We start from the raw sequence: 23,186 nt of genomic DNA on the forward strand, positions 1-23,186 counted from the left end.
CGGCGGGGGGGGGACTTCTGCAGACCACCCCCCCACAGCCTAGAAGAAGCCCCGCAAAGGGGCTAAACTTAAAATAAAATTAAAATAAAAAATTCGTGGGTTTTTTTTTTTTTGAAGGGGTGCCAGACCGAACTGGTCCAGTCAGGTTGAAGTCCTGGCTGGACTCGAATCGAACTGGGCCAGCTGGTTCCGTGCACATCCCTATCAAGATGATCAGGGGCCTAGAGCAGGGATTCTCAACATTGGGTCCCCGGATATTATTGGACTTCAACTTGCATAATCCCCAGCGGCTTTTGGTTGGGGATTATGGGAGTTGAAGTCCAGTAACATCTGGGAACCCAGTGCTGAGAATCCCTGGCCTAGAGCACCTTCCTTACCGGACAAGGCTACAACACCTGGGGCTATTTAGTTTTGAAAAAAGACTTTGGGGAGACATGATAGATGTCTATAAAATAATGCATGGTGTGGAGCAAGTTGTTAGATACTTTTCTCCCTCTCTTCAGGGCTCATCTCATGAAACTGATTGCTAAGAAATTGCCAAATAACGGAATGCATAATTACCCTTTGGAATTCTCTGCCACAAGATGTGGTGACAGCCAACAGCCTGGATGGCTTTAAGAAGGGTTTAGATAAATTCATGGAAGACAAGTCTATCAATGGCTACTAGTCTGATGGCTATAGGCCACCTCCAGCCTAAGACGCAAGATGCCTCTAAATACCAGTTGCAGGGGATCAACAACAGGAGAGAGGGCATGCCTTCAACTCTTGCATGTGGGCTTCTCAGAGGCATTTAGTGGGTCATTGTGTGAAACAGGATGCTGGACTAGATAGGCCTTGGGCCCAGTGGTCCCTCTAATTTTTTTCATTTTTGTGCGGAATGAGTTTTGTTCTGGGTGGCAGTATCAAGGCAGTGTGTGCGCACCAGCATTCAGAATGGGGCCTTCCTGATTCAACCTGAGCGGGATCTAAAATGAATTGAGCGGGCATCCAAAAACTTGTGAGCGCACATACGTGTGCACACCTTAGAGGGAACACTGCTTGGGCCTGATCTGGCAGGGCTGTTCTTAGGTTCTTATTATAGTACCTTCATGACAGCAACATGAATGTTATTTTAATCATGTTTAAATTAGAGGTTCCAGCATTATCCACATGTAATCTGAGGTGTTGTGTTGTATTTTAAGTGTGGGAGGTGGGCAATATTAGAACCATAGGTAAATAGAATTATTGAGTTCAAGTACTTGTAAAACTCAGTAGTGTTGATAAAACAAACAAACCAGATGGTAATGGCATGCATACTACTAACTAATGCTATCATCATAGAAGTTTGTCAGCAAAGAGTTAATAACTGCTGTTTTTCTCTTTCAGCTTCTCAGCAAAAATGCTTAATGGGAATGTCCTCCATTTTCACCCTTCAATTCTCCATTTTGGAATGCAGTGAGTATCTTGTATACTAGGGCAATAAAGGAAAGATTATCACCACATCAGGGCAAGTTTTCTCTCAATAAGAAAGGTATTCCCTGCTGTCTTGTCATGGTGATATTGCTTCCCACCACCTCTGCTCTTCTCTTGGCAGCATAGAGTATTTACTGTGCATCAATACAAACACCTTATATTTAATTATTGAACAACAGTTGTAAGTAAAGATTTGCTGACTTTGAAATTATTGTAGCCATGAACATGGCAAACCAAAAAAAAATTTTTTTTTTAAACATTTTTCAAACTGGATTTTTCACTTATTTATCAGGTCCCAAAAGCTTAGTTCACATATAATGCCAAACAGTCAAGGTACTTGAAGGACTGCCTGTCCCCACATGTATCTGCTTAGCTGTCAAGAGAAGCCCTCTTGGGTGTGCCAGCTCTCTTTGAGATTTGGTTGGTGGCTCTGTAGAAGAGGGCCTTCTCTGTGGTGGTCTCGTCGTCTGTAACTGCCTTTTGGCTGGCACTCTCCTACCTGAGATTAACCTGCTTTGTGAAATCTTCATCTTTATGCACATTTGTTGTTGTTGTTTTCTCTATGCCAATTTTTATGATGCTTTTTGACTCTGCATTTTTTCCTGTTTTTATTTTTCAGTTGTATTTGATTGTCATCTGCCTTGAATTGTACTTAAAAGGCAGGATATACATCTTTAAAAATATATATAGTTTGCTGTCTCAGGCTTGCGGGCCTCCTGTCTTCACAATTCTCTTCACTTGTTCTTTTGAAACAACCCATAGTTTGCAGTTTCATCCAAACCAACAGACTTCGTTTGCACTTGTCCTCCAGACCATAATTGCAACACAGTTTAATTTTGGTTTGGAGGGCAAGTATAAATTGCAGTTTGCTTGCTTGAAAGTCAGTGGCAAGCTATGCCTGATGTGAATGGAAGTGTTGGAGGGTGAGAGGAGATCTGTGTACATGAGCTTGAGACTTTTGCATAACACAAAATAGTTGGTTGGCATTGTGTCTGAACTGACCCAAAGTGGTCTTTATTTACATTCTAATGGAACTAAATTGTGGGTTGGATATGTGTCGTTCTAAGCACTGTATCTTTGTATATAGACTGGAAAATGTGAGCAGCATTTCCTTTTCATTGTCAATAATACTTTTCCCTCCATTTTTGTTCTGCCTAGGTTACTGGGACTGCCTAAAGCTAAAATGCTATATGCTTACAATCCCAGTAAGGATAGAGATGTAATAGTGAATTCAGTGTTTACAACTTCTAGGCATTTTCATGTGTCTCCTGTTCATAGCAGGGTGAGTACTGTGCTTTTGGAAACTCTTCTGTGGCAGAGTGCCAAAGTTTAATGCTCTCATTGGCCTAAAGCTTTAGTTCTGTGGTCCCTCTTCACTACTTTCCCAGTTATCAGCTTGTTTCTGATCTTTCCAGTGTATTTCTACTAAGGCAGAGCTGACTGTCCCATGGACATTCAGCTCTGCCCTAGTGCTTTCAGTGTGTGCCAACTTTTTCATGCCAGTTCCCTGATATTTATCACCCCTGCTGGCTGCAGCTTCAGTGCCATAGTACCATTGTTCTTGTTTGAAAAATATTCCATATAATACAAATCCCTTCATATAGCCCTTTAGCCACTCCTGCCACTTGGCTTCCAGTGGATGCTGGAGGTGGGAAAAGCTATGTCAAACCACTGATGAGGCAGGATGTGTCACACTGCTGCTGAATCAGTGTGTTGACATGTGGGCATAGACCAAGTGATGTAAGCAGGCAGAGTATGTTTGCTAGCCCCACCCTTGTGCTGGTCCTCTTTGGAAAGGGAAGGATGATCCCAGGTACTTAAATAAAGCATGCAAGAAGATCACCAGAATTATACCTAATCTTAGTCTCCACTGTCAGCAGGTATATTTCTCTCCTGGGGCATTAAATACCATTTGGTACACCTGTACAGAACGGATGGTGTGCACCTCTCTTAACAGGAATTACCTTTTCTTGGGGGATCTGCAACATGGCCTGCATGAGCTTATTCTCAGCAGGTGGGAGGAAGGGAACTAAGCTGGTTTCCCTTCCTGTGGCAGGTGAGATTGCCCTGGTACAATTATTGGTGAGAGACCAGAGGTACTGTTACAGTGTAGGTGGTGTCTTCTTGGAACAGACTCTCAGGGCTTTGTGGCTTGCGGCTATCTGGGAATAGCCTTTTGAGGATTTGCTTGTCCCACCCACTCAAAGCTGTGAGGCTTGGATCAGGGCTGCAACACAGGCAAACCTACCTTATCACAGCCCACTGTGTGACCTGAAGAGCTGGCTACAAACAGACAATTGCTGCTGCACTTGGGCTTGGTTTACTCACACAAGAAAATGGGAGGTATGAATTGTTAATCAGTTTTGCCTCAACCATTGAATTCTACTCTCACTTTAGGTTCATGGAAGTTTGATTAATAAAGTAGTGGCCAGAGTCTAAATCTATCCAGCTCCGACTCGTCACTTATTCAGGGCCCCAAGTACAACTAGTGTACTAAAACTGAAGCTTCTACACTAGCGAGTCTCCACGGCAAAGAAGATCCCATTCGTTTCAATGGGGAATTGATAATAAGGTTTTTGGGAGCCAAACCCTTTTTAAAACAAAACAAAACAAAAAAAGAGTGACAGCTCCAGTTCTCCTTGTGTTTGAGAGGAACTGTTTGATATGACTTGGGCAGGATTTCAACCTTTGACAAGTTTTAATTGTGGGGCTGCTAAACACATCCCCAGTATGCATGTGCAGAAAAAGCTGAGAAAAGTAGCACTATTGGGGAGGCATTTAAAGGCACAGTGCCTCTGTGGACACACAGAAGGGATTTCCACTGAATGCAACAAAGTTGCATTCCTCCGCCCCAAGAGATTTACAAACACACTGTGGTTCTGGGCAGATTGCTAAATTCCAGTGAGAAGATGGGGAAGTCATTTATGCCGTGCTCTGATAAGCAGCATGGCAGAGAGGGCAGAATGTTACACTACAAACGGAGAGACATGGATTTAAGTCTGTCTTACCTTATAGGTTCATTGTGAGAATGAAATGAAGTCGTGGGAACTATTTACACCCATCCTAAACTCCTTGGAGGAAATGTAGAAAATATATCAATAAATGACAGATAGATGAAAGTGTGTGTGTAGATAAAAATATTCATTCCACACTTTCATCTATTTGTCATTGAAGTGTTGCAAATTGAGTACATTATTGAGTACATTATTGACATTATTAGTGTGGGGGCCCTCTGAAGGGATCTTCAACTTAAGATATTGAAGGTCAACACCTGAGCAACATGGCAAACCACTCTTGAAACAGAAGGGGAGTGTAGTGTGAGAGATAAGTGTTAGGCATTCAAAAAAGTGTGCCCAAGATGTATTTAATTACTTTTTTAGAGGAGTGGTCCTCATCACAAATTTCCTAAAAACTCTTACATAAGTTTCAGAAGCAAATGTTTTATGTGGCATGAGGGTTTTCTGTTCGGGAAACACATGTTGAGTATGTGTAATTATTCACATGGGTTTTGCATCCTGGCCTTAGTACAACATTTCAGCAAAGAAAGTAAAAGTAGGTTTCTTAACTGCCTCTTCAGATCACCCCTTGTGCGATAAGAGTGCCTTCAGTCACCCAAGTGCTTCTTTTTCATTCTTTAGCTTTTTTTTCCTCTACCAGAAATGAAGTGAGTGTCTTTAGTGACCCCAGAAGAGACAGAATGTCTCTTTGAGTGTGAAGGTAGAAGAGCAGCTATGATAACTGTGCCACAGAATGGCAGATGATAGCTGTCATTATAGGTCTTGTTCCTATGCTCTGGCTTCATGGAGGGAGGCCCGGGGTTTGTCTGGTGGGACAGATTCAGGCCAGTGGGGCATACTTTTTGTTCTTTAACTTACAAGGCTGTCATTTAAAAAACACATTGCAATTAAGTAGATTGAACATCAGACACCTTTATTTTATCTGTAGGTGATTCCAGCAATGGGAAAAAGTTATTTCAGAGTACTGTTTCTTCCAATAGAAGAAGGCAGTTTTGAAAGTTCATTATTTATAAATACCTCATCTCATGGAGTATTTTCATATCAGGTAATTTTTTATTTAGTGGCTTGAGATTTAGAAGATATTTGCTCTCATATGATATCACAGTGGGCAAAAACAGGGAGCTCTGTCAGTGGTTTTTGGTGATAAATTAAGATTTGCAGCATGCATTATGATTCCAAGGAACTGAAGCATAAAGCTGTTTGTCCCTCTGGTCTTCACTGTATGAGTGATTTTTTTCCATATATACTGGACAAGGAGCAAGTGAGTGGCTTCTATCTTTGGTAGCTGAGGCAGGGGCATGCATGTACATTTCAGCAGCATCTGTAAATAGCATTTTAAATGCGTTTGCTTTGCTTTTACTTGGTAGATAAAATTGGTGAGTGGTAGCTTTCATAAATGCTATTGTTAAAAAAATGCAGCTCTTGCTATGTCAGAAATCTCTTGGGCTATATTTAATGTGGTCTTTTAAAAAGTGTTAGGTTTCCCCCCTTGTGTTTGTGTTATATCTGAAGTGGTACAGCCTGTGACACTGGATGACTGCTGTGGTGCTGTAAAGTCTTCAGTTGCTCTGGGAACTTAAAGGGTTGTAGTCCAGATTGTGTGAGGGAAGGGAAGGCTGTCCATTGGTATGGGATTAAAACCTCACACACAGGCAGGCAAGAGGGATGTTTTCCAGACCGACTCACCAGACAGGAAGAGATGCTTACCACTGAAGCGTTGGAACATGGATTTAGCGAATCCTGATCATCTCGTTTGATGACCCTGTTCTGTCTTTGCTCTCCTACCCTCACTGCAAACTGATTCTTTACTAGCAGTTGGTGGGGAAAGGAACCACTTCTGAGGGATCTGGAAGCTGAATGAAGGGCAGCTCTCATTAGGCTGTTCTCTTTTTCTTCCACAGGGCACGCTGGCTATTAAGCAGCCTTTTAGATAGCGACATCTAGGGAGCTACTATGCCAGTGCAATATAGATCCATCAATGTAGCAGAACTAAGAATACACTTGTCTCACCCATTTTCCTCAGCAATCTATCTTGAGACTTCAGAGCAATATTTCCTCATGTTGAAAGACTTCTGCTTGCTTTAATAAGTTGCTTATTTATTATTTGGTGCCCCAAAAGCTGAATATCTTAGACACTTGTTTTTTCTTCATCTTTTTTTTTTTTTTAAGTAGACGTGGATGAGAAATGGTTAAATGGTTTTCCCCTTCAGCAGCAACATATATAATGCCTGGGTAAATTCTCTGCCATAGTGATACCTTGATATCTAGTCGTGCTCAGGGCACAACATTCCAAATAATCACCAAAATGAGGGGCCGCTTCTTGCAAAAGCTTTTGTCCCCTGTGAGGAATCCTTTCTTTGGCGTTTTTCAGGGAGTTTGCAAACAGAAGCTTTGTCCATTCAGAGTGAAGGCAGAAAGCACAGACTTTGTGACATCACCACTTGGCCAGATCTGATTAACTACATGGGGTAGTCCTATTCAGACATGATTGACTTGCACACAGCATTTAAAGTGGAGCAGGAAGCACTGCCCCAGCCCTGTCACCCCACCCCACCCGTATGCTGCGCTTGGTTATAGCAGTGTTTGTCTGAAGAAGTGAACGTCATATCTATGATGGCCAGCGTTTCCATGACAGGACTGGGCTTCCAGCCCCAGTTTAGACACGAGTACAGTGTTTCTTCAGTCACATCTGGGACATAGGAACCTAGGAAGCTGCCATATACCGAGTCAGACCATTGTTCCATCTATCTCAGTATTGTCTACACAGACTGGCAGTGGCTTCTCCAAAGTTGCAAGCAGGAATCTCTCTCAGCCCTATCTTGGAGATGCCAGGGAGGGAACTTGGAACCTTCTGCTCTTCCCAGAGCGCTCCATCCCCTAAGGGGAATATGCAACCAGGGTGGATCCTTCTTAGCAAAAGGAACAAGTCATGCTTGCTACCACAATTGCTCTCCTCCCCTAGTCTGAATAGGGCTGCTGTGCCCTTGTCACACTGTCTTAGTCATTCTTGATTGGCTGGTATAACATAGCCTGGAAAAAGCCCCAACTTAACCAATGGTGCTGGAGCAGTAGCCAACTGGCACAAAAGCCTGTACAAACTGTGGGCGCCAGAGGAACATCTTGGGCCTCCACACAGAAAATGATTGCAGATAAACATTGGGAGCAGCCCTAACTTTGAACAAATTGATCTGTTTCTTATATTTACAGACTATTTTAGAGTAGACCTTTGAGTGTTGTAATGTGGCTTTAGTTTAATCATTTGGAATTGTTTGTCAGTGTAACGTTCTATTTTGCACTAGGTCTTTGGAACAGGAACTTCAGGGACCAGTTCAGAAGACTCTAGAAAGCAGCTAGCAAATACTTATTTACTGCTTCCACATATCAACAGTATCCAGATCTCTCAAACACTGGTATAGTATATTTTTAAAGGCAGTGTTGCAATGTTTAGGTACACTTTTTTGTACTTTAAAAAGAACAGTGTGTAACTTGATGTACTATATTAAGCACGAGGACAGCAAGGGACCAGCAATGGCTGTTGATTCTTGGGGGACTGGCAAGTTGGACAAACAACAGCATTGTTTACAAACAGTATGTATCTGTGACAGCACAGCTGTAGATATAATCTTTGCATGTGAATTGTCATGCATAGGTGAGTTTGTTCCATCGTTGATCAGCTTCTAAACTTCAGAGATTATGCTTACATTTGTTGCATTTTCATTTATATTAAAGTTTTCAAGGACCTTCCAAGTAAAATAAACAAGAACTCTGCAGCAAAAAATCTGTCTGGTTTTTCAAATAAATATAGAAGGGTGCCAGCTAGGGCATGATGTATGTGCTGAGACCTGGGCATCCTGTTCTGCAAGGGGAAAATGGTGTTATATTGATAATGAAACTAGAACTGCTGGCTGATTTTGAATCTTTCTTCTAGGCAAATGTATAGACCATTGTCCTGGTTCTGGTCAAGAGATAAGGAAAATGTTTAAGTGCTTATTTGATTAACATGTTGTTGTTTTTTGCATCTGTTTTGCATTTTATTATTTGCAGCCGAACCTTGTTCTGTCTATCAGCAGTCACTTGTATAGATGTCTAAGAGAGAATGATTCTTTAAAACATTTTAAAGTTACCTAAAGTTACTGAAAACTAAATCACTGGCTCTGCATGAAGTGGCAGAAGCAAGAGGAACAAGTTATCTAGATTAAACATGATAACGGAAGCATACAGGCCTTAGATATAAAAGTATAAAGCTGTTCATTCGGTCCCATACCCTGAGCCTTTTGGAAGGGTGGTATAAAAGTTTTAATAATAAATAAATAAATAACATAATAAATGGTGGGCATCAGAGGTTTTATATTCTGAGCCTTATTTGTTTATTTTGTTTGTTTTATTGTTAGATTTCTATACCACCATTCATTAAAACAATCTCAAGGTAGTTCAAACAAAGTTAAAACAAGACTACAAAAATAACACAATTAAAATATCAGATAGAATATAAAAATATGGATCTGATTAAAAGATTAAAAACAAGCTTGTATTAGGATTCTCCTAAGATGATTTGTTCAGATGATATTTCATTGTGAGTATTTTAAGGGGAGGTTTTGCTGGTATGCCTTGTAAGGATAACCATAATAATTGCTGATGTGCATCTTGACTTGGAAAATTGAATGGTAGTAGGTATTGCCAGCTCCAGGTTTCATGGGGAGCTCATCAGGTTCTTCCAGGTTTCATGGGCTCCCCTCAAGAGAGTTTCTCTGCTCCTCCTACTTGTTCCTTCTGCCTTCTATCAGCAGTGCATTCTTGTGAGGGCCCTGGACCCTTGGCATCTGCCCAACTATGCTAACCCCTTATGCTGGCCCTGGGAAAAGGAAATGAAATTGAGGGCTGCTCTTGAAAAATGAGTCAGACTTTTAAAGTGCATTATCAGATGTGCTACAGCTCCCCCTTGTGAAATTTGTGTGAAGTTTGATATGGAATAATGGTGAAAATCTATCTATTTAGGTAGGAATATTTGGTACTAGACTGACTTTGGCAATATGACTGTTAAAGGTTTAATTGTTTTGTGGTTGTAATGTGTGCTTTAAATTGCGTATATTAAGTTTTGTAAGCCTCCCTGGGGCCTCTTTTTGGACTTTAAGGCATCCTGTATGCTTCAACATATCTCCTTAAGTGGCGCAGCGAGGAAATGCTTGGCTAACAAGCCGTATGTTCCCGGTTCAAATTTCCACTGGTACTATATTGGGCAGCAGCGATATAGGAAGGTGCTGAAAGGCATCATCTCATACTGCACAGGAGGAGGCAATGGTAAACCCCTTCTGTATTCTACTAAAGAAAACTAGAGGGCTCTGTGAGTGCCAGGAGTCAAAATCGACTTGACGGCACATTTTACCTATGCTTCAACATAATAAAAATATAAAAGAAATTGTTCCATTTATGATATATGGTTGCTCTTGCTGAAATAGACATACAATCAGTCATCTAAAACATAGAAGAAAACTTTGCCATTTTTTTCAAAATTATGTTTTTCTAAAAAAACTTCAAGTACATAATGTGAAGTAAGATGGCAAATATTGATGTAGGAACATTTCCAAGATCAAGTATATATCAGAAGAATATTTTATGTTGTGTTTTCCTGGAGATTTCCCATGGTCTCTTAGGTTGTTGATGACTATCAGCTAGAATCATGGATCCCTACTTTGCATGTGAATTTTAATTCTAACCCAGAAAAGGGGTGTTTTTCATTTAATCTGGTGTTCCTGGGAGAACATGATATTGTATATCACTTTAAAGATTACTTATTTTGCCCTGTTTCAGCTGAAAAATTCCAACTCTTTTTTGGTTGTGTCTTTTTCCAGGCAGAAACTAGAAACGTCAGTCACTTAAAAGTTCGTCTTGAATGCAGTTTACATAACAAGTTGCATCAGCATTTTAAGGTACAATATATCCTTTAGATCTACTTTTTAAAGAATATCCCCAACATTGTATGTACTGTACACATTCACTATCTAAGCCAGCTGGACAGGCTTCAATTGCAGTTTTGAAGTAATTTCTTGTTCTGAGTGGCTTCAGCATATGCAGCAAGACTGGCATTTCTTCCAGCTTGATCACTCCCTCTTTATCTTTGACAGTTCTGCCTCTTCAGTTTCAATCAGGCTGCAACGTAATCCAAGAATGTATAGCACCTTACCTAGTTCAGTGGTTTCTTGTTTACTCCTGGGTGTTTATCAACAGAGGTCCGCAATTACTGTCTGGCTTTGATCACCAAGCCAAGAATTGTGGTTGCCCCTCAGCTAAGAGAGGCTAAGGAAATCCTATTCAGTCTCCCTTTCCTTCTCTTGAGCAGGAAGGGGATGGTGGTGGTTGTGGTGATTGGTTTGGCCCTACATGGTCAAGACACTCTGATCACTTCAGCGACACCACAGCCAAACCATTCTTAGCCTTCTTCCCAACTTTGGGGGGTTTTTTGCTTGGGAGGGGATGGGGATTGCTGCTCAACTGCTGAGATGAACCTGCCCATAACTGTAGTGTCAAGGCTGAGGTCTGTCGTGCTTGCCAAATGGTGGCAGTCACTTGCCATAACAAGCGAAAATGTGCAAGTCTGTATTTCAGTATATTAGGGATCTTTAAAAATGTAAGTAGTTTAGCCTAAGGAAGGCTTTCTCTATCATCCAATAAAGTACTGTAGCATAACATTTAGCTGAAGGACTCATTGCTGCCAATCTCCTCATTTAACTATTTCATGTCAAAAGGGATTCCTCTTTCTGTATTATCTTTTGTAGATAAAGAGGTCAGGTTCCCTCTTTAGTCCATTGTTGTTGAGTTTAAGTATGGCCATAGATTTTACTGTCTCGTTTCAGGATACTGTCTGGAGAGAAAAAAATATAATGGTCATGGCTGAGTACACAAAACCATGTGTGCCTCTTTAACTTTGTGTAAATTGAGCAGAATGTTCTCAGGGACAGTACTTACAGGCTACTTACCAAGAAAGAGAGGTTTTACTGTGCTGTGTCACTGTTGTACCTCTCTGCCAGAATAATATTTCCTGAACTAGTGTAAACCTGTTTTCAGAATTCCGGCAAATGAGTCCCTTATTTGTAGTGCTGAACATAGCAATTTGTGTGGGGAATTTGTTGGTGTGGATAATTGCTGTTGTTAGGAGCTGGCTAAGATTTGCATCAGAATGAAATATTTCTGATTAATCCACTGAGATTTAATATATTGAATTTCCTTTTATTTTACATTAAGAGTTGCTGCTTTGCATCCGATGGTCTGATGCCGCTAGAAATAAGCTTAATGGTCAGAGTGGAAAATATGCAGCATGAATTTGTGGACCTTAGACAATACTTATTGGAAAACCTTTTTGTAGTTTATGTAGCAGTGGACAAAACACAGACCTCAGGTAGGCCTAAGTTGTTTCTGTGTGTTTACATAGAGTTCGTATGGTGGTGTTTTTGTTTTTTTGTTTTTTTTTTACATTAATGTACAAAAATGTAGTAGAGCTTTGACTTGTGTTTGTTTTTTAAACAGATGATTCCCCAGTAGTCTTGTATGTGCTGCATTCAGGGAGCAACCATTTGTATGTGCAGGTAATTGTTTTTCATGTTTATACTTTCCTGAGTGGCTGTGTTTTATTAGAGCAGGGCTACCAAACTTCAACCCTTCTACAGATGTTGGGCTACAACTCCTATCATCCCTGACTATTGGCCACTGTGGCTGGGGATGATAAGAGTTGTAATCCAAAAGCAGATGGAGGGCTGAGATTGTGCAGCCCTGGATTAGACGATTCACTGACTATCCTGCACTTCCTTGCAGCCTACCAGTAATTGATATGATGATTGAATGAAGTACTTTCTCTGGATGGAGGCAACTGTCTCTGGACCCAAGATTTGCTGAAATCAAGATTTGCTGAAATATTAGGTTTACAGCATTAAATGCCTTTATTATTACATTATTTATTCTGTCAGTGTTTCAGCTATTATTGAATTCTGGGAATGGCTGCAGGAACCATGGGGAGCAAAAAGCACCGTGTAAACCAGAGCTGAACAACATTGACTCACCAGCTGTTGTCAGTCTACAACTCCCATCAGCCCCAGTAACAGTGGTCAATAGTCAGGGATGATGGGAGTTGTAGTCCCAACATTTTCAGGAGGGCCAAAGTTGTACAGCTTTGGTATAAACAGTTTGCCCCGTAAATTGCCAGAGATCTTGGACTTATCAACTTTCATGGTATTGGGGTGGGGAAAAGTGATAACAAGATCAGCACCTCAGTTGGAAACAGACATCAGTTGAATGTCTCAGTCCAGTTTGAGTTGGGGCCAAATTACATTGTCTGTGGCTGTTCTTGAATGAATGAATGAATGAATGCAGTTTTAAATCAGGAGGTTGGGAGTTCATTTGATCAAAGAAGCAACATGGAGTAGTGGTGTTTCTTTTCCTCCCTTGACGGTTTCCTAACCTCACCTTATTAGCTCCTGGTGCCAGGGGAGTAGGCATCCTATCATAACTACATAATTTCTCTCTCTACTCCAGATAACACCTGGGCAGGATTTTAAACTGGAAAATAATGTGTGTGGGGAGGAAAAAGTTAAACAAGGCCCTGTTGCCTCTTCCCCATCAGATTAACAGTTGATATTTCTCCCTTACCCCACCACCACCACATTTATTTATTTATTAATTAAGCTTTTTATCAACTTAGGCTGATTCGACAGCCTTGTCCATTCCTAGAGGACGATGACCTCAGAACATTGGTGCACCAGCTGGTAACCTCCAGGCTTGACTACTGTAATGTGCTCTATGTGGGGCTGCCTTTGTACGTAGTTTGGAAATTTCAGTTAGTTCAAAATGCAGCAGCAAGGCTGGCAACCCAGAGAGACCATATGATGCCTGTTTTGAAACAGCTGCACTGGCTGCCGATATGTTTCTGAGAAAAATACAAAGTGCTGGTTATTACCTTTAAAGCCCTAAATGGCTTAGGTCTAGGTTACCTTAGACAGCGCCTTCTTCGGTCTGATTCCCACCGCACGCTAAGATCATCTGAGGAGGTCCGGCTCCAGTTGCCACCAGCTTGTCTGGTGGTGACCCAGAGGCAGGCCTTCTCTGTAGCCACTCCTGGACTGTGGAATGCACTCCCTGCAGACACCCGTAATTTGAATTCTTTATTATAATTTAGGAGAGCCCTAAAGACCTACCTGTTCGGCCTGGTCTTCCAGTGCTCTTAAATTGTTTTAAAGGGTCTTTGATGTTTGTGAACCTCCCTGAGCTATTTTGTAAGGGTGGTCTAAAAATCAAACAAACAAATAAATCAATACATTTAGAGTTTAAAAAAATAAATAAATCGCCTGTGTGGAGATCAAACACTGGAATCATGAAATCGTGTTTACTTTGGCCCTTGGATCACTCCTGTCCCTAGAACTGTAGGCAACACGGCTTGACTGGTGGGATGAGAATTAAATAGCCTAGGGCAGTGTGATGAGACAGGTTGATGCTTTGGAGAAATAATAAAAGCATCTTCTTTTGTCCATCCGGTGAGCCACTTTGGGGCTCACCTACCATATTTTCATCTATTCACACTTTCTTTTGTGCATTTAGTGAATGTGCATGTGATAGGATGGGAGCCTGTGCCCCTCTGTCTTAGGCATTTATTGAATGTGTAGGGGAGAGCCTTAACATGAAGAGGTCTCTGGGCCTACTCTTTGAAGAAAGGAAGTGTATGTATGCCAAGGAATATATTGGTGGCTTCCAATAAGGCTAGGAACAGAGGGACTGAGCAAGGGCCTTCATTTGCCCTCTCTCAGTGCTGAGGCTTTTAGTGCTTAAGAGATCAGGTGGAAATAAACTCTCATTCCCTCCAAGAAATTCTAGTACTCTGTTCCCTTCTGTCCTCATTTTCATAACTGGGAGAACATTTCTTGTGATTCCTGTGGGGATTGGAGATGAAGGGGGACAGACCTTGCTCTGTGTGTGCTGTGGTGGTGATAATCTCTGGTGGTGATAAAAACATTTTCAGCAAAATTTTGTTGTTCTGCTTAATGTTGAAAGTAAGTTTGTGTGTGCGTGCGTCCATGCATGCTTCTGAACAACACAGGTCAGTGTTTCTGTTCTGTAGTATTTAAAGGCAACTGGTAAGGTTGACATTAATATTTACTATACCTGGATTTAAGACATGTGGCTTGCAGTTTAAATTGTCATGAACTTACAACTGCTAAAATGTTTACTGTAGTATTTTGTTCATTTGTTGACAGGATGTAAAGCATTTATCACAGAAAGGAACATTTTCTGTGCTGTTTGAGCCAATATTGCTGCCATCATCAACCACAAATTTTACAAAAGTTGCTTCCATTGTTTGTAAAGGTATGATATTTGCACTTAAATATATGATACAATGTATTCTGTTTAGACCTATACTTTCCTACATTATACCATATGACAAGCTGTGGTAAAGTGAAGACTGCTGGAATGGATAGAATAAGTTCTTGTATAACATCTGCTGAGTATGTGGATATATGTATATGTTATAATCCTTGCAGTGGTCCAGTATCCTTCACAACGTGAGCTTTGTACATGCGCAGTAACCCTGTGGAAGGATTCACAAGCTCCTTGAAGTGCTCTGAAGCTTCGCCCTTTGTACACAGGGCTTGGTATATTTGGCACCAGAGTGCTTTGTCTCTCTGCTCCTTTCCTACTGCCATTGAGTGCACTTCCCTTGGAGTTGCTTCTTCATTTCCCCTGGTTCCTGGAAAACAAAATTTAAACAGTTTGCTTACTTGGTTGATTGAGCTTTGGAACTTTTTTTGACTACTCTTTGCCCCCACATCTCAGATTTATCTATTTTCTTCATCTAATGGTCTCTAGAAAAACTTTTAAGTGGTACTCCTCCTGCCATGGGGCTTTGTCCTCCTCCGATAGGCATGACCTTTTCCTTGGAGAGGACCACAAAATTTGCACCTGCATGATTTGCTTATCCTTCTCAAAGCAAACTAGGAGGACTAGGTATTTACACTTGATGGCTACTTTATACGAAACCACTTCGCGCCCTCCGACCCCAGTGCCATCAACATTGTCAACCTCAGTGCTGTTTAAGCTGAGTTCAGCCTTCAAGTTTCTCCAGCAGGAGACTGTGCTTTGTGCTTTCAAAAAACCTCGGGATCTCATGACGGAAACCCACCACAAGAAGCGCAAACACAGGGAAGGCAATTGTTCACCACTACCTAAATGCCACAAAACATCTTTGACGTTGTCTACCTCACACAAGTCAACTGCAGCAGCATCCTTGACATCGACCTGTCAATCACCCTTGACTTTGAAGTCGATTCACCCACCTTCTTCAACATCGACAACTCGCCCACCTTCATCATCGACACCGGTCCTAGGCCTGATGCCATTGCCACCCACAGTACAGGTTGTCCCTTCTCATTCTTCTTCTTCTTCTCCTCCTCCAGAGATCATAGAGCTGGCTTCTTCCACTCCCCCATCAACATCATTCACCCAAGTTCCAACTCTGGTATTGCTCTCAACATCAACCACCATACCGGCTTCCTCACTCAGCTCCTCTGGATTCCTGTTACAGGATCTGGGCAGCTCAGAACAGCCCGTGCTTCACAGACAATCCCAATATTGACCACGTTGCAATCTACCATGCCTAGGGACCCACATCTTCCATTTTCCATCCTGACGTTGCGGGCCTTTGGGTCCAATTTTCCATCAGCATTGTCTGTATCGAAGGACTTCCCTGTCTTGCATGTTTTTTACTCCATCCTGGGATCGCCTATGTCTATGACATGTGGGACAAAATGGAGACTCTCCCTTTCAATGGTGAAGGCTTATTTCGCACTGAAACCGATGAAACTGTAGTACATTATTAAATCCAGATTCACAGCTAGAACCTTTATTGTTTCTACCCCTCAATCTTACTTGCAAAGGTTTTGGAAATATGACAAACCTAAATCCCAATACAAAAGATCAGAGCTCAAAGAATATCACAGACATTTCCAACATTCTCAAAGGCACTCTTTCCCTCAGAAGCAAAGACAACACCCAAAACTGAGGGGTTAGGACTAATCTAAACAAAGTATCTGATTTCCAAGTCACCTTACCCATTGGAGCTTCTCCTACACGTATCCAGCTCACTCCTTACCTAGCACCCTGTAGTCATATCACATGAGACACCTGGATGTTAAGTATCATCTTCACTGACTACGCCATAGACCTTCTCACACACACCCCTTTCTGGGGATAAAAATCACCCCTGCAACCCCTACTCTACAAGCAGAGGTGCAAGAACTCTTATCCAAAGGGGTGATAGAGCCTGTTTCCCCCGAAACCCAATGGGCAGAGTTCTGTTTCATGTACCTCCAAGTCCTGAAGGGTGATGGAGGCCTATATCCTATGTTGTTGCTCATCTGAGGACTGATATTACTGTAATTGGATGATTGGTTAATCACCTCAACCAACAAGGACATGCTGACCAATCAAATCAACTGGGTTCCCTCCATTCTGGACAACCTGGGCATCCCAGAAGTCTCTGCCGTACATAGGAGCAATAATCAATAGAGGTCAAATGTGCGTTCCTCCCAGAGGAGCGACTAATTGCAATCATGAATCTTATTCACTCCTCTCAGATCCAACCCAACCCAGAGTGCGCAGACCACCCAACATCTCTTGGGCCTGCATGTTGACCTTCAATTACTCCAGACTCTGCATGTGATGCCTCCAGTTGTGGCTCCTGTCCAATTTCAAACCAAGCATAGACAACCAACAAATGTAGCATGTAGTTCCACAGACTGTACTGGATTCTTTCTTTGGTGGACTCTGCCAGAAAATCTCAACATGGATATGCCATTCTAGCCTTCTACGCCAATAGTGATTATTATGACAGATACTTCTCTGAATGGCTGCACAAGGCCTGTGGAGCCACCAACAGACATCTCTACATATAAATTTTCTAGAACTTCTGGCAGTCCTCTTGGCCCTGAAGTCTTTCCTTCCACTCCTATCCAAAAAAAAGATTCAAGTGCTCCTAGACAACACCACAGCAATTGCATATATCAGCCGCCAGGGTGGCACAGTTTAAAAATCCCTCTGCAACCTTGCCATTCAACTCTGAGACTGGTGCATTCATCAGATCTATCCCCTGGCTCTCCATATAAAGGGCACTGCCAATATCCTGACAGACAGTCTCAGCAGAGAGACAGACGTAGTCTGCCAGCATGAACGGGAATTCAACAAAGACGGTCTCACTGATCTTTTATCAGTGATAAAAGTGGACCTCTTTGCGACATGGCACAACAAAACATATGTCCTTTTCTGCTCGAGGGCGGGATTGGGGACAGCATCCTTAGGAGATGCATTCCAGATTCCCTGGGAGAACCAACATTTTAAATCTCTTCCCGTCCTTTCCTTTCCAGGGTCTTAAGCAAAATTCTACATCACAAAACAAACTGCAACTCACACCTTTGGTGCACAGATGGCCTTGGTTTCCTCTGATCTTGTGACTGTCTCGAGTTTCCCAGACCACCCATCGTCTCCATCAGCATTCTGATCTCCTGATTAAGAATAATGGCAGTGTCCTTCACCACAGCCTCAGGACCCTGAATATAACTGCATAGAGGCTGGACTTCTAGATAATATTGTCCTTCACAAAAGGAAGACCTCTATCAGCCGCAACTATAGCTGCAAGTGGAAAAGATTTTCTATTTATATGATATCCAAAGAATTTTACCCATCTACAGCTTCTATACATCAATCCTCTTTTGCCTTACCTCCTTAAAACATTTTGGCCTTTATAATTCACCTATTAAGGTCCACATTTCAGCCTATCTGCACCCCATACCAACTGGGATTCTAAGACTCTTTTCTCCCACCCTGATTGTAAAAGGTTTCTTAAAGGTATGAATAACCTTTTTCTGCCAGTGAGAAAATTGTTTGAACCTTGGAGCCTCTACCTAGAGCTCCCGATTCTCACCAAGGGCTCCTTTGAGCCCCTGTCTTCAGCACCAGTTAAATTGCTTACTCTGAAGGCAGCATTCCTAATTGCTGTTACCACCATTAGAAGGGTTAGCGAACTGTCTGCCTTAAGGGTTGATATTTCATACTCTGTCTTTTATCCCAATAAAGCAGTAAGGTAGTACCCGACTTCCACATTAACCGGGATGTTATATTGCCAGCCTTTTTAATGATCCGAGTTTCATCCCTAGAAAGCTCTCTACATTCTTTAGATGTTCGCAGAGCGCTACTGTTCTTCTAAGTGGTCTCTGTCCATCATACAGACCTTCGTGAAGACACCTCCGGAATACTTACAAGCTAATCCTTTTCTGACTCTCTGATAGGTTGACAGGCTCCTCCCCTATACCTTGGTCATGTGCTCCACACCCTCCTCTTCAGTTCACAGTACATACTTACAAGCTTTCTGTCAAAACAAAACATAGAAGTTATTTTATTCTCATGACCTTCTTTGTTTATTCTGCGGGAGGTTAAGCAATTTCTAAAGGGTCTGGCCAAGCTCCACCTCAGTAGCCCCTTCTTGGGACTTGCCGCGTTTACTTTCGGCTCTCATGGGTAAACTCTTTGAGCCCATGGCAATGTGCGACCTAACATTAACTCTTAAAACTGTCTTTCTGGTTGCCATTATGTCAGCCAGGAGGGTGGGAGAGTTAAGGGCGTTATGCTGTGACCCTCATTATTTCATAGGGAAAAGGTTGTTCTCTAAGGGTTTGTGTTTCATTTATCCCAAAAGTGGTTTTTGCTTTTCATAGGTCGCAGGCTATTTCCCTGCAGGTTTTCTTCGCTGACCCATCTTCTGACCTAGAGCGTAGATGGCATACCCTGGATGTTAGGAGAGTGCTAGCCTTCTGTGTCCACTGCACAGCATCCTTTAGGTTCACCACAGCACTGTTTGTTACATAAAGAATGGCCTGTTAGGGCCAAAGGGCATCGTCCCAGTCTATTTCAGCTTGGATCGTTCAATCAATTAAACTGGCGTAACAGGTGGCCGGTTTGGATTCCCCGTCACATTAAAAGCTCATTCTAACAGAGCTATGGCCACTTTCACTGCCTTTAACAGGGGACTCTCATTAGATTCCATTTGCCAAGCTGTGACATGGTTTTCACCATCGTCCTTTGTAAAACATTAAGCTCTAGATGTCAGGGCCCATAATGATGTGGCCTTTGGGAGGTCAGTTTTGCAAGCACCTTTTCAGCTGTTTCTTGATTATCTCTCTGGGTTGTCATCTACTTTCTTCCTCTGATTGTTTGTATGTGTTAAAATAAATCTGTTTTGTTCGCAAATTTATCCTGCCTAGTTCCTTAGTCTCCCGAGGAATTGATTTTTTCCTTATCTTTTCCTGATCTTCTTGCTCTGCTTCCCAGCTCCGGAGTTCTGGAACTTGCTATGCGCCCATCTGTGTGATGGACAGAGAAGAACTGCAGGTTGCTGACTTGTAACTGGAGTTCTTCTGGTGGTCATTTGTCCAGTCACACGCCTGCCCAGCCTGCCCCACTGTAGAGCCTTTTTAGCAGACTCTAGGAGGAGAGTGTGGAGCACATGACCAAAGTATAGGGGAGGAGCCTGTCTACATATTAGAGAGCCAGAAAAAGATTAGCTTGTGAGTATTCCAGAAGTTTCTTCATGCAGGCATGAAGCCCATCTATCTGTGTGACCGGACAGATGACCACCAGAAGAACTCCAGTTACAGGTAAGCAAGCTGTAGTTCTACATGGATAAAACTAAAGACTTTAGAAAATCCAAGATACCTTTGTGTTACTTTTTGGTGATGCTCACAAAGCCAGCCTGTATCTGGGCAAAGGTTGTTGCAATAGCTGATCCAATGGGTCTTCACCTGCTATAAGCAGCAAGGGGTGACACTGCCTTCTACTATCAAGGTTCATTCTACTAGCGCTGTGCTCACCTCAGCAGCTCACCTATCTAGAATTAAGTTCTCTGATATTTGTAAAGCCACTTCATGGTCCACTGACCTGCACTTTACACCTTAGACGTCCATTGCGTGGTTGAGGCTGGTTTGGGGCATGCAGTAACACAGAAGGTTCTTTAATGTAACATCCTCCCACCTCCTTATATGGGAGCTCGCTAATTGCCCATATTGTGAAGGATACCAGGCCACCACAAAGATAAATAGGTTGTTTATGTGTAACTTCTGATTTTTTTCGTGGTCCAGTATCATTCACAAAACCCACCAGGCCTCCCCGCCTAATGGATGTACTTACCAAATTTACCTGTTTTGTGATATACAAACTCCTGTTAACATAGCGGCCATCCAGGAACAGAGAGACAAAGCGATGTGGTGCCACAGATACCAGACACGCAACCAAACCGCCCTGAGCCATTTTTGGAAGGGCGGTGTAGAAATTGAATTATTATTATTATTATTATTATTATTATTATTATTATTATTATTTGCAAAGGGCAGACTTTCAGAGTGCTTAAAGGAGCCTCTGAATCCTTATGCAGGGCTACAACTGGTCCTGTCCAACCCCAGCACAGCATCCCTCCAGTGGCTGTTGATGGTATCTGCCTTATGTTTCTTTTTAGATTGTGAGCCCTTTGGGGACAGGGGGCCATCTTATATTTTCTATGAATTTTTTCTATGCAAACCACTTTGAGAACTTTGGTTGGAGAGGTATATAAATATCTGTAGTGGTGGTGCACAGGCGCAAAGCCCATGTTGTGAAATATACTGGACCACCAAAGATCAAAGGTTACAGGTGAACAACCTATTTTCTACCTTGGCATGGTTGTGGGGCTTGTATGCTCTGAGGAAGGTGAGAGCTATGCCAGAGGTCCAACCATACTGTACAGGTCTCACCAGAGGAGCCAGACAAAGAGTGCCTCTCCCATCAACAATATGGTGAGACATAACTTTAATAAATCTATACCGGATCAGTCGTCACCCGGGTCAACAAGGACCGCGCCAGGTGCTATAGTCCCTGGACATCTGGTGGCAAGTGGGCTACAGGACTCAGGATCTTCAGTTGAGCAACCAGGGCTGGAGACTGCAAGGTTACTGAAAGAAACGTCGCTTAACCGAAAAAAATATACGAAAAATGCCAACAAGGAAATAATGATCTGCTATTACAAGTCTAGTCCAACTAGAAGAGGTTATTTAAAAAGAATGTACCAAATTTGGAAAGAGAAGCATCCAGATACAGAAATAACAGAACAAAGGCTAGCAGACCAGAGAAGATTCATAATAAGAAATAAAGTATTCACAGGAGTTGAGCTGGAAGAACTGCAAAGAGCAACACAGGCTCAAGATATGGAAGAAGAATTACCACCAACTGAAGAAGTTGCTCAGGCGCAGGGGGAGGAGGTGTTGGAAATAGAGGATGCCACTGTTGCTGAACTGTTTCAAAATCAAAACCAGGCAACCTCCCCTTTGCTTTCACCTCAAAAACCCGAATGCCGTTTAACAGAAAAGCAACAAGAACTAAAGCAAAAAATAACTGAGCACATGAACCAAACAACCGCCAGGGTTCGACTTCCAGCTCTAAAAACAGTTGTCAAAAAACAACTTGCTCAGGCATTAAGATGTCAATGCTGCACTTGCAGAAATATCAACCAATAATTTGCAAGAAACAAACCAACTAATGTACAGTGCAGCAACAATAACAACACAAGAGCTCGGATATAAGATCAGTGGACCTGTAAAAAAAGAAAGCAGTACATCACCTAAATGGAAGATTAGATTAGAAAATAAAATCTCCAGGCTTAGATCAGATCCTAGTAAATTGAAATATGTGAAAGACAAGAAGCTGAAGAATGAAAACACCAAACAGTATCTGATCCAAAAATACCACTTAGCTTCAAGGAAAATTAGAGAAGTCCTGGAAATAATAAAGCAGCAAATAACAGCAGTGTCAAAGAAGATTAGCAGATATGAAGCCAGAACTACACAACACAGGCAGAATCTCCAATTCCAGTCAAATCAGAGACGTTTTTACCAAAGCTTAGAAGGAGAAACTGCAAGAAAAGTAGAAACACCAAATAAAGAAGAAACAGTGCAATTCTGGGGGAAATTATAGGACAATCCAATAGATTATAATAAAAAAGCAGGTTGGATGAAAGAGGTCAAAAATGTAACCAACAAAAGCAAGATCTAATAATAACACCAGAATTAATAAGTGAAAGAGCAAAGAAAATTAAAAATTGGACTGCGCCAGGTGACGATGAACTGCATGGCTTTTGGCTTAAACACCTAACAAGCCTTCATAAACAACTATCAAAACAGTTGAATCACATTTTGCAAGGCGGTGATGTTGAACAATGACTAACAACTGGGAAAACTCATCTCATAATGAAAGATCCAGCAAAAGGTGCAGTTCCAAGTAATTATAGACCTATAACCTGACTACCAACCATGTTCAAATTCTTAACTGGAATAACAGCAGATGAAGTGATGCAACACTTATTAACTAACAAACAGCTTCCAGTTGAACAGAAAGGAAATTGCCCGAACACCAGAGGCACAAAAGACCAGCTGCAGATTGACAAAATGATTTTAGAAAATTGCAAGAGAAGAAAAACCAATCTAAGTGTTGCATGGATTGACTACAAGAAAGCCTTCAATTCATTGCCTCACACATGGATACTAAAATGTTGAGAAACAACTGGTGTCAGCAAAAACATTCAGATATTTATAAAAAAAGCAATGAGCATGTGGAGTACACAGTTCACAATCAATGGCGAGACACTTGGACAGGTTAGCATTAGAA

General features: G+C 41.9%; 1 protein-coding gene and 1 non-coding gene across 7 annotated transcripts in view; both read left to right on the forward strand.

Moving 5' to 3' along the window:
• Positions 1-23,186, forward strand: part of TMEM131L (transmembrane 131 like) — a 108,316-nt gene that overhangs the window by 46,534 nt on the left and 38,596 nt on the right. For 5 of the 6 annotated variants that reach the window (XR_008308376.1, XR_008308375.1, XM_053254953.1 and 2 more), the window contains exons 4-11: positions 1,366-1,434; positions 2,611-2,734; positions 5,398-5,514; positions 7,769-7,879; positions 10,319-10,396; positions 11,709-11,862; positions 11,991-12,049; positions 14,705-14,813. Coding sequence is in view for 4 of the 6 variants with exons in the window: in XM_053254953.1 (XP_053110928.1) it covers positions 1,366-1,434; positions 2,611-2,734; positions 5,398-5,514; positions 7,769-7,879; positions 10,319-10,396; positions 11,709-11,862; positions 11,991-12,049; positions 14,705-14,813 (821 nt within the window). In the remaining 2 variants the exon portion in view is untranslated. The remainder of the gene's footprint in view (positions 1-1,365; positions 1,435-2,610; positions 2,735-5,397; positions 5,515-7,768; positions 7,880-10,318; positions 10,397-11,708; positions 11,863-11,990; positions 12,050-14,704; positions 14,814-23,186) is intronic. The other variant, XM_053254955.1, reaches the window with a different exon arrangement.
• On the forward strand, positions 8,603-8,738 carry LOC128328596 (small nucleolar RNA SNORA66). The gene has a single exon (XR_008309322.1). It is a non-coding gene; the product is annotated as a small nucleolar RNA SNORA66 (small nucleolar RNA).

This window comes from Hemicordylus capensis, chromosome 5 (genome assembly GCF_027244095.1).
Source record: "Hemicordylus capensis ecotype Gifberg chromosome 5, rHemCap1.1.pri, whole genome shotgun sequence".
Taxonomy (NCBI): Eukaryota; Metazoa; Chordata; class Lepidosauria; order Squamata; family Cordylidae; genus Hemicordylus; species Hemicordylus capensis.